Source organism: Pinus tabuliformis, chromosome X (assembly GCF_031772625.1).
Source record: "Pinus tabuliformis cultivar Carrire ecotype Pingquan chromosome X, CPIR1, whole genome shotgun sequence".
Taxonomy (NCBI): Eukaryota; Viridiplantae; Streptophyta; class Pinopsida; order Pinales; family Pinaceae; genus Pinus; species Pinus tabuliformis.
The window spans coordinates 1,016,985,617-1,017,003,029 of NC_142308.1; the positions used below are offsets into that span (position 1 = coordinate 1,016,985,617).

Here is a 17,413-nt window from a genome sequence, read left to right on the forward strand (position 1 = left end):
ATACCCCTCAACAACACTAGTTTCCCATCTGGCCCCACGAACTCCATCTCCAGCTTCCTCCAATCAGTAGTGACTCGTCCCAAAGAATAGAGCCACTAGACACCCATCACCACATTGGTGTCTGGCACATCCACCACAAAGAAATGATCGATCACTGAATAATTTCCCATAGTCATCGTCAGACTAGGGACATATCTAGTACACTGCATGGTCCTGTCCCCCGACACTAGAACCGAGAAACCCTCGAAGCCCTCTATCTATATGCCTCTCCGCTCCACCATCTACGCATCAATGAAGTTGTGGGTAGCCCCATTGTCCACCAAAACTGCTACACATTGCCCCTGCATTGTGCCTCTGATCCTCAGCGTTAAGTACTTGGGGAGCCCCCTCAGTGAAGTGATGACCCCTCCAGTAGGTCTAAAAAGGCCTCCATCTAGTGGGGGTAGTATCCTTCCCCTCCACCTCCTTCAATAATCTGCAGCTCACCGCCTCCTACATCAGCCTCCTGCCCAATGTCATCCTTTGCTCATTGTCTGAGAACACCTTTATGTAATGGGCCTTGCCCTTAATGCACCTATGCCCCGCCCATGGCTCTTGACAAGTGAAGCACAGCTTCCTCCTACAGAGGTCTCTCCTAGTCTCATCGTCCAGTTGCCCACACCCCTGAACATCTCTCTGGGGTGGGGGTCTAGTGTCTCAGCCTCTTTGTGGAAAATGGGCTCAAGGTGGCACTAGTGCTCTCGTCCTAGGAATGGCATCCTGCAAGTCCCATGTGCAATTCACTGCCTCCTGAAGAGTAGTGGGCCTGATCAACCTCACTAACCCGCGCAACAGCTCAACCAAGCCCTCCACAAATGTATAAACTATTTAGGCCTCATACAGGTCTAGCACCATCACAGACATGCTCAAGAACTTCGCTATGTAATGCTTTGGGCTGTCAGTCTACTTGAGTTGGATCAGTTCTCTGAAATGGGCCTCAAGATCCCTCCTGTCAAATCACTCCACAACCCTCCATGTAAAGTCCTCATAAGAGGTCACACCAACATGCCCTAGAGTAGTAAATCCATGGAACCACCAATCATGTGCCTCCCCTTCCAAGTGCAAGGTAGCCATTTTAATGGCTTCCACCTTTATCATCCGACTAAGCTGAAAATAAGTGTCTAATTTCTCCACCCATGCCTTAGTCATGCACTTGGATGACCTGTCAAATGTAGGGAGATACAACCTCCCAATGGTACGCTGCAACTCTGAGTTTTGCGTGCCTGAGCCTCTTGCACCCCTGCCCTTGTCGTTTTGCTTGAGCTGGCAATAATCTCTGAAGCTCAATGCAACTCGAAACTCCTCCATCGATTGCCACTCACGAAAATACTGCCCCATGGGCATCTTGTCCTGTCTTGTCTGCTCTCCAGCTCCTTGTGGCAAAAATGTGGGTATGGTGGTTCTAGTTGGCCCACTGAAGGCATGAGGGTGGTTCAAGGGAGAATGATGGTCAAATTGATGGGATGCACCCGTACTTTCCCCTACCATGAACTCCCGTTGAACGCTCTTATCCCAGTTCTGCTGCTTAATCTCCTCCAACATTTCCTTTTGTCCCTTGGCCAAATCATTCAAAGCCTTCAAGAGGCTATTGAAGGTTGCCTCTTCTTTGCTAACCAAATAATCTGAGCCATATTATTAATCATCATGAAGTGGGTACCATAAGTTGGGTCAAGTGCACCTGGACCTACTAAAGAAAGCTAAACAAGTCCCAAGAGAGAGAGAGAGCTCTGCCCAAGTGCCAAAGAGTGCTTGTCCTCCAATCCTTGCGTTGGCCCAGAACTTTTGCTGCTTCTGGATGAAGTAGAACTGGTGTTCTACCCACCTAGAGTGCTCGGAAAATTCTACAAAATTGGTTGTAGGCTCTCCTCAATAGACCCACTAAAACCCAAAAATCTTTCAGCCTAAATCCACTGCTCTGAAATTCCCACAAAATAGGGCATACTTAACTCACCACCAATAAATACGCACCACCAGGAAACCCTCCACCAAATGCACCTTGAGATTCCCTACAAGTCCCAGCCCCAAATTCCTAGTCTCCTCTTCCACACGTGCTCAATGCCTCGATGACTATGCAAACCCTGTCAGTCTGCCTCTAAGCATGCCTAGAAATAGCAAACTTCGGCCTGGACTATAGCCTCCCAACCAGCCCTGCAAATCACCAGAAATCCCTAGCAAATCCATAAGGGAATCGGCCCACCAAAGCCCAGAATCGAGCCTACTCTAAATCTATTTCTCACAGAGAGTGTGTGTTCCTTTCCCGCGCCCAACCTGCTCCAAGTAAGGACTAAATAATACCTATAATTGCTCTCGGAACAGCTCCAAAATGTGATGATAATATCCCCTAGAGTGGCACTCGAAGTCCACTGAAAGAGTTGAGATTTCTGCTTGGAAACCTCTTGTGCTAAAAGCGCGGTGTAGACTTGGCTCAACAGCTCAAGCATACCAGAGGTTCAATTCTCAAATTAGCAAAAGTCCCAAAATGAAGCTCCTCTCCTCAATTTAACTTTGTTGCCTCCTTTCTCCTCCATGTGGGTCCCCCAAGTCGAATTCCCTCTTCTCTCTCCTTCCCAAGTCGAATTCCTCCCAAGGGTACGAGTTCCCTTTTGGTGTGGCTCCCACATCCCACTACATTCTTAATTTACCATTTTCTCTAATGTTTGGGGAGTCTTTTCCTTCAAAATTCAAGTGGGGTCCTCCTACCCACTTTTCCTAGGTCAAAAAGCCAAAATTGTACAAAAATGTATTTACTCAGCAAAATTGCTAAGTGGTGACATTACAATCTCAAAACTATTTTCAAATTGTTCCCCTTTCACAACAAAGGATGACCTTTAGACGACTCAACTTCATGATGAGAGTGACACACCCTTTCCCAGCACTTTACTCCTCTAAGGAGATCGTTTTTGCTTCTATAGGCGTCACCCAGGGATCACAAGGACAACATCAATGTTGGTTCTCCAAACGCATCCTTGCTCCTCCAATATATTGGCATTTCTACTAATTGTCTCAGTACTACTCTCTTAATGCTTCAATTCACCTCCTCTCCTCCAAGTAGGAGTTGAACAATGTAATGATAGAGGACATATACAAATAGTACATACAAGTATCCCTGAGGCTAAATTGTACCTCAATCCTAAGATAGCTCTATCTTTTGAGCACTTAATGTAGTTGAGAATTGGCTCTATTATTAGACCCAAGTATATTTGAAAGCACTACAAGAATAGCGTCAATATTCCTTTAGGCCAACTAAGAGTTTGCCCACAACTTCGTTTGATAAATCATCATATCCCAAGATCAACGTGGATAAATCAAGTTTGTCATCTACTAGACACTAAGTTAGAAGAACACCTAATCTTTCATTGCCCCTTTACATTGAGATCATGGGGAGGTTCCACTATCTCTACAAGGAATCAAGAGGATCCCTCACCACTTTCTTTCAATGTCCAAACTAGAGGTGTCTAGCTCTTTTCTTGAGGGAAGTATTAGGTTTTAGGAGAAAAATTCTACAATGTCCACCCAAGACAAACCCTATTCAGTAGATCACTTCCTTTTTCTCCTCAACCTCAAGGAAGTGACGTGTAGAGTCCCATGCCATAGTGGCTTATAAATTGGTGAGACCTCACACCTCCTCTAGACCTATAGCTAGCAAACCAATTCCCACCAAGGCCTCAAGAAGACACTGTGCATGGCACAAGTAAGTTATTAACCCCTCTATCGCATTGATTTTTCAAAGCTCCAATGCCAAATTATTCCCAACAACCTCAAGTGTTAGGAGAGTTGTGATAGACAGTCAATGTCTGCCCAAGATCATACACCCTAGTACGCCTAAGTCTTGGTTTCCCTACAAATGAGATTTATCAAACAATGTTTTGTCCCCTTCATGATGATAACTCAACAAGTGAGTCCCCATCTTCTTCCTCCCATTCCTTCTAGATCTTATGTGACTTACCATTCACATTATGCGTTCAACATGGGTGGTGCTTTGTATATGTATTAGTTTTCAATATTACTATCAAGCTTTTGGGCCTTTTTCCTTCTTATGGTTAAGAGTTACTTTTGCACTCCCACGATATACTTACACAAATTATACATATATGTCCCATTGACCTACTATTGGTCATTCATTGGACATTTTGAAATTATCTTATTTTATATTATCTCCAAATGTTTTCATACAAAAAATTCACCCTATGCCAATTTCATTGAAGAATTCCCTCCATTCCATTGTGAACCTTATATGTATTACTCAAAGATTCATAAAAAGAGACAAGTTGATGATTAAGAGAAGATAATGAATTTACTTAAATAGTCATTTGTTACTGCACAAAGGCATAATAAAACAAAAGATCAGATCAAGAATTTACTCAATTGCTACAGAAGGCTTCTCATTCTCCTCATATAAAGCAACAAGAACTGCAAGACAAATACGCAATATTAGTCTAAAATGACAATAGTTTAGTGTTGGTTGAAAGGAAAACAATATGTTAGTTTCTATTCAACTATGATTTAAATAGTTTGTCAATAATACATATCATGTTTGATCAGAGAGATGAAATAAATAGAAAATTGGTATCATATAAGTGAAATTGTTCAGCTAGTATCCTTTTACTAAATGTCAGTAAAGAGAATATTAAGACCTTTAGTGAGGGCATCGAGCACACCACTTGATTCCAAGTATTTCCTAAAAGCTTCCTTCTTTGATTCATTTGCCTGTAATACAAGTGATGAGCATTGTCTAAATAATTCAAAATTAAAATAAGTCGTGAAATAAAAGTTTCAATGCTCAGATATCAAAAATGCATCTTTCCAACAATTACCATCCCAAGTTATTAATGATTAAATATAGTAATAGTATCTATATGAGTAAGCTTTTAACATGGTACACTTATAGAGACATATTATCCAGGATCCTCATAACAGTAGCAAATGCCTAACATTTACAATATATATTATAAACCTTTAAGTGAATGCCATGAATAATATAAAAGAAAATTGAAATAACAAATAAAACCAGCATAGATCCTGCCCGCCGGTGTAGCTCACTTGGCAAGCCCATGTTATGTAAAGTTATGTGAGTGATGAGGTCCTTTGTTCAAATCCCCCATGCATAGACCCCTGTGCCATCCTTGGGGCAGGGCGGTTACACCTAGGGGTTAGTTATAGTGGTTTGGAATTGACCCTGTGTAGTAGTTTGGAATTGACCCTGTGTGACATGAGTACGAACCCGGCCCATTGCTGATTCCTCTAGTCAAAAAACAAATAATCTACGTTACCGGATCCGCTGAGGGCAAAAGGTGGAACCGCGGATCCCCGAATCCGAAACTGGTACGGATACGGATACGCTAGGATCCGCGTACAGTCAGGTAGTGATTTAGTTAGTGACCATCTGCCGGCGTATATATATATATAAATTTATATATAAAAATTTAAATAAAATTAGGCGTAGTTTTTTAGTACCATCTGCCCGCTTATATATATATAAATATTTAAATAAAATTATGCGTTATGTTTTATAATACCATCTGGCATATAAGATTAAGCGTGAAGTTTTTTAATACATCTTCCATCTTCCGCATAGATTTCAATGAGGTTAATATATATATAATAAATTTATTTTAAATCAATTTGTTTTTTAATAAGCTTTCAATATAAAAATTTCCGATTTAATTAAAAATTTTATTTTAATGTTAATATATATATAATAATTTAATAAAGTTATTTTAATTTATTTACGGGTCATATTTTTAATATCATCTGGTATATATATAAGCTTTTTAATATCGCATATATATAAAATGATTTTATTAAGATTACGCGTGAAGTTTCTTAATACCAGCGTGAAGTTTCTTAATGCCATCTTCCCATATATATATATATATATATATAAAGATTTCAATAAAATTATGCGTCTAAGTTTTTTTAATAACCTTTTAATATAAAAACTTTCTGATTTAATTAAAAGATTTATTTTGAAGTTAATATATATGTATAATAAAGTTATTTTAATTTATTATTTATTTTAAATCAATATGTTTTTTAAATACGCTTTCAATATAAAGATTTTTGATTTAATTAAAAAGTTTATTTTGATGTTAATATATATAATAAAGTTATTTTAATTTATTTATTTTAAATCAATATATTTATGTTTAATAATCGTATGTTTTATATTTCATTTTAAATTTTTTATTTTTATAAGTCATAATTAAAAATTTATATAACTTTATGTTTGGTTGTTAAAAATTAAAATATTTTTTAATTTTTATAAATAAAAAAATATATATTTTATGTTATAACTTTATTTTAACAATTATATCAATATGTTGGTATTAATATTTATATGTTTATTTGTTTGTTAGTTTTTAAATTTCATCATTTCAGTGTTCAGATTCATAAATTATCTAATAATTTTAGTTCTAATGTTGTGATTCATGAATGGTTTTGATTTTAAACATCAAATGTATTTTCTAAAATTTTTAAAAATATTATTATATATATGGTTTTGATTTTAAACATCAAATGTATTTTCTAAAATTTTTAAAAATATTATTATATATTTTTGTACTTGCCGTATCCTCGCCGTATCCGGATCCTGGCTTTTCAAAAATCCAACGGATCCGTATCCGGATCCGGATCCGAATCCGGATCCGTATCCGTATCCGTATCCTGGTAACTTAGCAAATAATACATCAAAAAAACAACATAGATCCATCTTACTCCTAGATCTATTAAGCACCGGGAGGGATCAAATGAAACCAAGATGCAGATGTCTCAATGCTTTAAATATCAAGGATTAAAATAGATCTACAGTGATTTACTTTATTATTATATTTTTTTTTATTATTGCAATTTTTTCATATTTACAAATTCCTTTTGATTATGATGGTCAATATTTTTATTTTCATTTTCATTTTTACATTATGGACAATGAATTTTCTTCATTTTAAGATATTAGCATTGCGTTAAATATCTAATCCACACTGGATTGTAAAGTGCACATCACGTGCAACGAGATTTAAAAATCCAAGTCAACACTTACAATTCCTATTCCTATTCAATAAATAAATCAACTATTAAAATTGACTTCAATAACCAATAAAACTTGGCAAGACCTTCAAAAAGTGCACGCAGCCAACTTAGTTATTTTCTAGATTGGCAATAGAGGGCAACATTTCTTTGCCCAAAAAAGACAACTTTAAAAAGGAACAATAGTCATCGCATTATATGTCATGCATACCTGATCAATCAACTAAAAGGCATGTAACTTTCAAGTCATTAATTGTCTACATTGTGTACAATGCCTTGTATTTAGGAAAAGTTTTTCCAGCTTATAAAATTCCTCATGTGGAGCTTTATAACCATCACAATGAACATATGACTAAATCAACATGACCCTCCAACCCAACATACCCCACAAGCACATAATGACTAATTCCATGCCTTGGACCAACACGTTACCAAAAATAAAAGCCAAAAATAATAATAATCACGTTAACAGCCATACTGAAATTATAAAATGAGAAAATGAACAAGAGCAATCATACCAAATCACCAAAAAGTTTAAATAGTATTAGAATGCAATATCATGCAACAATTTTATGATTATGGTCTAAGTTGTTGCTTCACATTGGCTCAGCAATGTGCCAATCGCAAATCAGATAAGCTAAACTCCCAGGTTTGTTAGAAACCTACAAAGGATATATAATATGAAGCATGGCATATTCATTTACATCCTTAGAGATGCTAGAAATTAACCTTAATATATATAAAAGTGGCATTTATTTCTGTAAGCAAATTGAGGCATTATTGAAAACAACTAGAATTGCATCTCAGAAGGGCTGATCTACAGTAGCCAAGTTGTGTTAGTTTTGTTAGGGTTGCCGCTCCCCCGCAACCCTGGATTCAGCTCCTTCTAGGGCTATTGTTAGTGAGACGTTTTCTAACTACTTTTTCCTCCTTTGTCAAGTTTGACTAAGTGAAGGAAGGCACACTAGGTAGGGTTTCATTAGTGCATGAGTGATTAGTTAGTGTAGAACAGAGTCAAGGCTTGTGAAAAGCTATTTTAGTCCATCTTGGACAGTATTGTAATCTTTCTATTGTGTAAATAAGAAGATAGTGTTTGTTGTTCCAAGTCTTTGTTGGTTTGCTATATTCATGTTGTAGATTTCTTAGATCTAGTCTCTATTGTTTGTGGGATTGACCTTATTTATTGATATGTGGTGTCTACATTCCTATGTTTTCTATTTGACATGTTTGTGAATGTAGATCTAAAGTTTTGATTGGTCTTTCCAGATGTGTATCATGTGGATGTAAAATTACAACATGGTATTACAGTTGTGCATCTAAAATCTTCCAGGATCCATGTATGGAGAAGGCTGCTTGCCCTTGAGAGGGAGCTAACCGAGGATTCCAGTGGATGTGATGCCCAAAGTGTTAGTGTTTGTAGCTCAGACAGGTATTTCCATGAGGGTATCTACTTATGGAAATTATCATTAAAAGTATCCTATGCTTTTTTGGGAGGAACATTCTTTTATTAAAGTGATTTTCAATCAATAAAGGGACTAAAGTGTGTCACTTAATAATTTAATTAAAAGCGAACCATTGTTCTTATGGTTAGATCTCAACAGTTGAAGATTAGGTTTTTTGCTGATGTCAAAGTTATAAAGAAAGAGAGGGCAAAGAACAAAGACACACTAAACATTCATTTCAAAAGTAACATGAGTGAAGGAGAAAATCAGAGATGTGATTTTCGGCCATTGGTGAGAATTTCAATAGTACTTCAGTAAGGAGAAGGCAGCCAGTCTTCAGCAGTGTTACCACTCAAACCAGCAGGGGACCTAAAAGGGGTTCCTAAGAGGGAAACTGCTAGGTCAAGGGCAACAGTGGAGGCTTAGCCCACTGTCACCACAGCTAAGTCTCCCTGCTCTTTATGGACTTTCACCGATGGGAGGAGTCCCGGTAGTGTAGGGATCACTTTGATAAGGTAGATGTCAATGGAGAAGTGAGGAGTGACCCTGAAAACCCTTTCCCAAGGATGGAGTGATGAATGGAACTTGCTTGCTCTTTAAGCAAGGGACTTGGTCCACCGGGGGTAAGGGGTGAGGATTGGAGGGTTGAGGGAGAAAGAATAGGCTTATATAGGAGTTTCTCAATCCCTATAATCCTTGGAAACTTGGACTCCCAAATGGTCTTTGACAAATAGTCTTTATTGAGAAGTGGGACCACACGGGGCCAAGTGGACCCAGCCCAAGTTCGGGGATGGAATGTAACAACCAATGATGTTCCTATCCTAGACAAGGTGAGGGGAAAGGACCAAACAAGAATATTTACTTTAAAAGGTTGAATTGATCCTATTAGGGTCTAGCCTTGGGGATGCCTAGGCAAGATTCGGTCCTAGAGCTAGGGCTTGGGATTCCCGGAGATTCCACCATCAGAATGGCCTCAAATTTGGAGGGAGGGGACCCACCAACGCAGTAGCCTAGAGGAGATCGAATTTTTTCCTTGGGCCAATTGCCGAGAAATTGATGCCCTAGGTGACCCAATGGGGCTAGACTTGGGAAAAAGGGGAAATGGTAAAAAAAAGGTTAATATGATCACATTTTTATGGAACCAGCGCCTAATTCAATTGCGAATATGGATTCAAGGATGGTAATGACTAAGAACTTGGATTCTTGATCAAGGAGGCCTAGAAAGTCAACTTCATCCAATGTAGATAGTAAGAAAAGAAAAGTGAATTTAAGCATTTATACTTTAAAGCAAATTATGCAAGCTTCTCGAGATAAATAATCTCTAGGACATTTCATTCATATAACATTGGCCCATACATCTAATAGCTAAAACATTGCTCAGTTCCACATTACAATAATGTACCAACTAGCCCTAATTTTAGCAGTATGCAGCAACAAGAATAACAATGATAGAAAGCACTTACAACATTATAGAATATATCCAACCAGCAATTCGTTTGCATAACAAAGCTCTAAGATAAGAAAAATAGCCCAAATCCATACATCAAAATTCATCCATCTCCAAAATATCATGCAAGCAAAAAGTGTGAAAATTCTCTAAGACTAGAGAGATCCCAAGTCAAGTGATGATACAATTGAATGTATCTAACATCAAGATATAGCCTCCTCAGGAATTCGAATTAGCCTATGGGCCCCTAATGATAGAATAATGTGTAAATAAGAACCCCTAATGGTGACAAGCCCACGATACTAGCTCATAATGTAAAAACAAGCCTCACAAGGGGCCAAATAATGATGTATGCCATATTGAGGAATAAATTCCTCAGAATATGATGGACAAGGGGGTGATCCCTTGTTCTCCAAGTAGTAGACCTGTGGTGCTCTCAATGGGTCTGAGGGCACATCAATGACCCCATGGGTCTCCATATGAATTGAAGATGTTTGTAGATCCTCTGCAATGGTCCAGGTGGTGGAATGAATGTTTCCAGGACATCGTACAAGTGTTGGGACACCTGCCAAGAGTGTGGGGCTCTTGTGGGGGCCTACTGGGCATAATGTACCAATCATGTCACCATTGTCCCAAAAGTGGATCGCTAGTAATCTTTGAACATTCATGAAGATATGTGGAGTGTTGTCTGTTGTTGTGGAGGCCCATGGCTCGCTATGGACACCATACATGTGCCAATGTGGACCTCTGGGGGTGAGGATCCCATATAGGGAAGCCAAACCCAAATGGAAACCACCTGCAATCCTGCATAAGATCCAACGCATCCCTAGGCTTCCAATATAATCAGTCATTAGAATAATCAGTAAAGGAGCTTACAAACCATGGATAACAAAGTGGGCACTTCATAATGGCATGCCCTTCCGTAGTGGGTTTTGGCATGTGCTAGTGTCTACAAACTCCAAAGGGGGTTAGCCAAGTACCTTATTAGGTGGTTTTAGCCCTTAGAGGGGATAGTATGTCCAAGGTATACCCTTCTAATGGGGGTGGAAAGTGACAAATAGGTGAGATGGAATAGGGAATGAGAGGGGCAGCCCTGGGAAACATCTTGGGGCATAGGGGTAGCTAGATAAGGGGAAGGAGACACTGGGGTATATAATGTATAGGAGGGAGCAGTCATGGTACATGAGGTGCCCCAGCCTTGATTTTTTCCATCCTTCTTTATATGCCTTTTGCCTTTTATGAATTTTCTTTTATTAACTACTCAGGGCTCAAAGGACAGGAGCATGATGTGTATATTATAGCAGTGATTACCCCTTTTGAGGTAGGGTGGTTCATTGCCCTCCAGGAGTTGGGGCAATCATGGGTTCCTGAATGATAGAGGAGGCGCATCTATGGCCTATGGAACCAGGGTGATGGCCATGGATGAGGTAGAGCTCATTGTGTCGGCTTTTGCCCATGTGCTAATTATTTTTGTCCCGACCATCTTTTGCATTTTGTGGTACAATTTCCTGTTAAATGTGGCCAATTATGCTTTTTCTTCTTTTTTTTTAGTTGTTTCAACCTCCGAGGCATCATTCTAGGCCTAACCAAGGTGGGGGCAAAGGATACGAAGGCTAGCCCTATGTGGACCCAGAATGGGAATGTGGACGCAGGTGGGAGAAATGATGAATGGGGGTATAGTGAGTGGAAAGGGAGTAGTATGTGCGGGTAAAGGAGCAGGACCACGCACCCAAAGTCAGGGTTTCCCAAGTAGTACCACCCTAGAACCAAATGGCCAATAAAGGAGATCTCATGGGACTAAGACCCAAGGATAACAACCAAAAGAGATCAGGGAGACAAGAGTACAAACTAAGCCCACTCTTTCCGCCAAATCCCCCCATCAATCCAACCCAAGAGACACAAAATTTATCCTGGAAAAGCCCTAACAAGGGAAAAACCTAGCAACCTTTTCTTAGAGAAATAGTCCAATTCATCAAGAGATACAATCTGAACTTTGCAATCAAATAATGTCAAACTCACCAATAACCAAACCCAAGTCAAACCTGGTCAAACTGTGATAAATTCGACCTCCTGAAATTTCGGCCACTTGCACTTTCCTCACAGAGTTTCAGTCTGCCTTAGAGAAACTTCGTTCTACTTCAAAAATCGTCCTTCTAGACTCCCACATGTGAATAGAAGATGAGAGAGAGTGATCCAAAATTGGTGCCTTAAGGAGAAGGACAAATTGTCTTTATATAGCGATCTAATGAGCCCGAATAGGTGTGTCCTTTAGGGTTGGCCGACTTGGACAACATGTAGCCACTTGTATTTTTGAAGACGAAAATTCAAAATTTAAAATTCTTTCTTTTAGGCTGACTTGAATACCAACCGAAGCACAGAAGCACTTGGCAAGAATGTCAAGGCATATTTCCCTAGCAGCGAGACTCGATCAAAAGGAACTTTGGATCTGATCCATTTTGATTTACCAGGGCCTATGTCAGTATCCTTAGCAAAGGGTGCATCTTACTATGTGACCTTCATTTATGACTTCTCCACAAAGACCGGGATCTACTTCATGAAGACCAAGGGTGAGGTCTTTAGTTATTTTAGAGCTTTCAAAGCTTAGGTGGAGAACATGACATGAAGGATGATCAAGTTGTTGAGGACAGACAACAGGGATGAATACACCTCTATGAGTTCACAGATTTCTGCAAGGAGGCAAGGATCAAGAGGGAGAAGACAGTGGCCTACAACCCGCAGCAGAATGGGGTTGCCACGAGGAAGAACTGGTTTATCATCAGTGAGGTGAAGGCCATGATCCATGATTAGAGTTTGCCAATGCTTCTGTGGGCGAAGGCATGCAACACAGTTGTGTATTTGTAAAACAGGAGCCCACATTGAATTATGGAGGATAAGACATTGGAGGCAGGATTCACAGGAAAGAAGCCTAAGATAGGGCATCTCAAGATATTTGGTCGTCCAGTCGACATCCACATACTTGTGGAGAAAGGACAAAGTTGCAGCCCTCAGGTCAGAGGGGCATTTTGGTGGGATATAGCAAGGATTCAAAAGCTTGTAGAGTCTTCCTAACATTAACGGAAGACAATGTTAAACCAAGATGTCAAGTTCGAGGAGAACTTGGCATCTAGGAAACCTCTGGACCTACCAACAATTACAGAGGGGCCTCAAGAGGAGGAACCAAAGGAGCAATCGATAGCAGAGACTTCCAGTAGCACAGATAGCCAACCTTTAGTGCAGGTGGAGCAATCAGCTCCTTCAACATCAATTAGGAAGCACTGGTGGGTGGAGCAATCAGCTCCTTCAACATCAGTTAGGAAGCATTGGTGGGTGGAGCAATCAGCTCCTTCAACATCAGTTAGGAAGCATTGGTGGGTGGAGCAATCAGCGCCTTCAACATCAGTTAGGAAGCATTGGTGGGTGGAGCAAACCTTGCGGGTGCTCAAGAGCATGTTGAGCCTCCCAAGACCACCTTCGGGGAGAGCAAACCTCCATGGAAGTTTCCGACGTACATGGCTTTGATGACCAACATCATAGACTTAGAGCATTCCAACTTTGAGGAAGCAATCAGCCAATAGGGGTGAAGAGATGCCATGGTGGAGGAGCACAACTCCATCATGAAGAATGATGTCTAGGAGATTGTGTTGAGACCAAATGGTAAGTCTATTGTGACTTCCAAGTGGCTTTACAAGGTAAAGCATGCAATGGATGGTAATGTGGAGAAATACAAGGCCAGATTTGTGGCTCGCAGGTTCTCTCAGAAAGAGGGAGTAGACTACAAGGAGACTTTTGCTCCTATAGCCAAATACTCCTCTATTCAAGCAATTCTTTCAATAGCTTCTAAGATGGGATGTAGCATTCATCAGATGGACATGAAGACTACCTTCCTCTACGGCATCATTGAGGAAGAAGTCTACATCGAGCAGCGACGAGGGGCTTATTGTCCATGACATAGAGACGCATGTATGCATGCTTAAGAAAGCCTTGTATGGACTCAAACAAGAACCAAGGGTCTGGTATGCCAAGATTGATAGCTATCTACAGGGCATAGACTTCACCAAGAGTGAGGCAGATCCCAACCTATACTTGTTGTTGGTTGGATCTGAGCCCCTCATTTTGGTGTTGTATGTGGACAATCTCATTTTAACAAGTGCAGATTACAAATCAGATCTAGCATCAGAATTTGAGATGGAGGATATCGAGTCAATGCATCGCTTTCTGGGACTTGAGGTTTGGCAGTGATTGGGCGAGATCTTCCTCGGACAAGGGAAGTGCACTCTAGAGATATTGAAGAGATTCAAGATGGAGGATAGCAGATTGATGGCCACACCGATGGAGACTAAACTGAAGAAGATTGATTCTTCAATTTCAAAGTTGCCAAACTACAAACAGTACAAACAGTTGATTGGCTCGTTGATGTATCTGGTCAACACTTGACCAGACATCAGCTTTGTTGTTAACACCTTAAGCCAATTCATGGTGGAACTAAGGGAGCTTCACTAGGTTGCAGCAAAGCACGTGCTCAAAAATTTGCAAGGCACAGAAGGATATGGATTGCAATACCATGGTAGAGACTGTGTCAGCTTGCAAGGATACTCAGATTCAGACTAGGCAGGCAGTTACAAATCAAAAGAGCACCTCTGGGTGTTGCTTCAATTTGGGGTCAGCGGTCATTTCTTGTTCAGTAAGAAGCAAAACCTCATAGCACTGAGTTCAACTGAGGCAGAGTACATGGCGGCCAATCTAGCTAGTTTTGAAGCCATTTAGCTTTGCAAGCTACTCACAGGATTGTTTGATCAGAAGCTTAAGCCGACAGTGATCCACTGCGATAACCAAAGTTGTATCAAACTCTCTAAGAATCCAGTGTTTCACGACAAGTCAAAGCACATTGAGATCAAATACCACTTCCTAAGAGACATGGTGCTAAGGGAGCAGTCAAGCTCTAATATATTTCTACAGAGGGGCAGTTGGCAAACATTTTCACCAAGCCCTTGGTGAAGGGCAAGTTCATTTGGTTTTGGGACAAGCTTGGAGTGGTGGAGAATACCTTCCTCGCTAAGAGAGGGTGTTAGCATTTGTAGCTCAGACAGGTATTTCCATGAGGGTGTCTACTTATGGAAATCGTCATTAAAAGTATCCTATGTTATTTTAGAAGTTCACTTAATTAATAATAGAGTGAACATTCTTTTATTAAAGTGATTTTTAATTAATAAAGTGACTAAAGTGGGTCACTTAATAATTTAATTAAAAGAGAGCCATTGATCTCACAGTTAGATCTCAACTGTTGAAGATTAGGTTTTTGGCTCATGTCAAAGTTATAAAAGAAAGAGAGGGCAAAGGACAAAGACACAATGAACATTCATTTCACAAGTCACGTGAGTGAAGGAGAAAATTAGAGATTTGATTTTCAGCCACTGGTGAGAATTTCAGTAGTATTTAAGCAAGGAGAAGACAACCAGTCTTCAGCAAGACAAGCAGTCAATAGCAACAAGCATAGGAGGAGCCAAACAGCCCAGCAGAGTAGTCTGTACAACAGTCCGTACGGATTTTGTAACGCAGTCCATATGGATTTCATACCTATTACTGCACAAACTAGCAGGGGTCCCAAAGGGATAACTACTAGGGCACAGCAACAATTTGGGACAAAGGCCCACTGTCACCAAAACCTGTGTCCCCTTCTCTTCTCGGATTTTCACCGACGGGAGGAGTCCTAGTATGGAAGCTTAGAAACCATTTAGGGTGATAGGATCAATGATGAAATATGCAGTGATTTCCAAGGCCCATTCAAAGGAGAGGCTCAATATAAGGTTTTCTTGCTCCAATGAAGCTTAATGGCAGCCCAAGAAAGGCCTTAGGATGGGAATCAAGATCTAGGGATTGATGATGTGTTAAATTTGGCAACTAGGGCCAAACTTCACCTTAGACAACTCATATGATGCAGCTAATAGTTTTATTGGATTCCTCTCTCCAAGAGGTGTAGGATTGATCTAAAGATCATCCCATTCTGACATGTACAAATGGAATTATGAATTTATTTTGATTATAGACAATTTGTCAAGGTCGGCCAGCCATCTAATTTGCACCCTCAAGCCCACAACGTTGCATATAAATACAAGAAGCCCCTCCTCATCTTGTCATCTCATCTCACACTCATTCATCTCTCTCCTTCGTTGATTGGGTACGAATTTCAGAGGCATCTCTCCACACTTGCGAAGAAGAGAAGTTTTTTGTCCCTGTGTTGACCGGCGTTGACCGAAATTGCAAGAGGATTGTTTTTACCAACGTTGACCTGTTTTTATTGTGTTTTTGTAAGGGAGATCTCCGTTTGGGTAGGCCGCATTTCTGGGCACAGAAATCGAGGTTGTTTGACCAGCGTTGACTACAGAAGGGTTTGCTACAACATTGACTTTCGTTGACCAGATTTGACTGGACTTTTTCGGACTATTTTTGGGCTGATTTGACTAGTTGTTGGAGGCTGAGTTGACCGAGTTTGACCGATCTGTTTTGGAGGTCAAAATCTGCCCTGTTGACCAGCGTCGACTTTCTAGTTAGGGCTTTCTATCACTGATGTTTGATTAGTCAGATTTCACTTTGATTGGACAAGTGAATATTGTATATTGTACTCTCTCTCTCTCTGCTGAACTTTCGAAGAATAATAAGAATAACTGATCAAGGGTTTCCCCACATTGGGGTTTGTCCCTAGCTGGTGCCATATCTTGTGTCCTCTTGTCTTGGCTTGTCTTCTACTGTTATTGTTTATGTTCTATCTACATTTTACTATCATGTTGATGTGATTGCTAAACTGGACATTGATATTGGGCTAATAAGAAAATTCAAGTAAAATTGCTCTTAAGCATAAAACATACCATTGTTATCTAAAATTAACATGGTATTAGAGCTGACGTGAAGACAAAGCCCAAGCAAGAGTGAGAAAAGCAATCACTAAGAGGACCAATCACTAATCAAAGACAAGATTCAATGGCCTACACATCCTACTTCAAGTCTGATGATAAGCTTCATGATAACTCTGATTATCATGCATGGAAGATGTCTCTTGGTTTGACTTTAGAAGAGCAAGATGCTAGGGATTACAAGCAAAGATTCTGGAACCTCCTTCAAATGCACCAACTGCTGCTAAAACAAAGTACAAGAAAGGTGAAGACAAAGCCAGGAAGATCACCAAGGATTCTATTCATAAGCATTTACTTGCTTGCATCTCCGATTTGAACACATCAAAGGAAATATATGACAGATTGGTTGGCATGTTCAAATCTAGCAATGCAAACCAAATTCTTTTCCTCAAGAACAAGTTGAAGGATATAAAGAAGGGAAGAAATGAAGACATTCAATCCTACTTCATGAGGATTAATGAGATCAAAAATGATCTTCTTTCGATTGGAGAAGCTATTGCTGATAGGGAGCTTACTCTCATTGCCCTTGGAGGACTCCCTCGTGAATGGCACGT

At 40.0% G+C, this 17,413-nt stretch overlaps 1 protein-coding gene across 5 annotated transcripts in view; it reads right to left on the reverse strand.

Annotated features, from left to right (window-relative positions):
• LOC149143194 (c-Myc-binding protein) overlaps positions 1-17,413 on the reverse strand; it is a 181,746-nt gene that overhangs the window by 76,196 nt on the left and 88,137 nt on the right. For all 5 annotated transcript variants that reach the window (XM_089449155.1, XM_089449151.1, XM_089449154.1 and 2 more), the window contains 2 exons: positions 4,674-4,746; positions 4,401-4,449 (listed from right to left, as the gene is read on the reverse strand). In XM_089449155.1, coding sequence (XP_089305281.1) covers positions 4,401-4,449; positions 4,674-4,746 — 122 coding nt within the window. The remainder of the gene's footprint in view (positions 1-4,400; positions 4,450-4,673; positions 4,747-17,413) is intronic.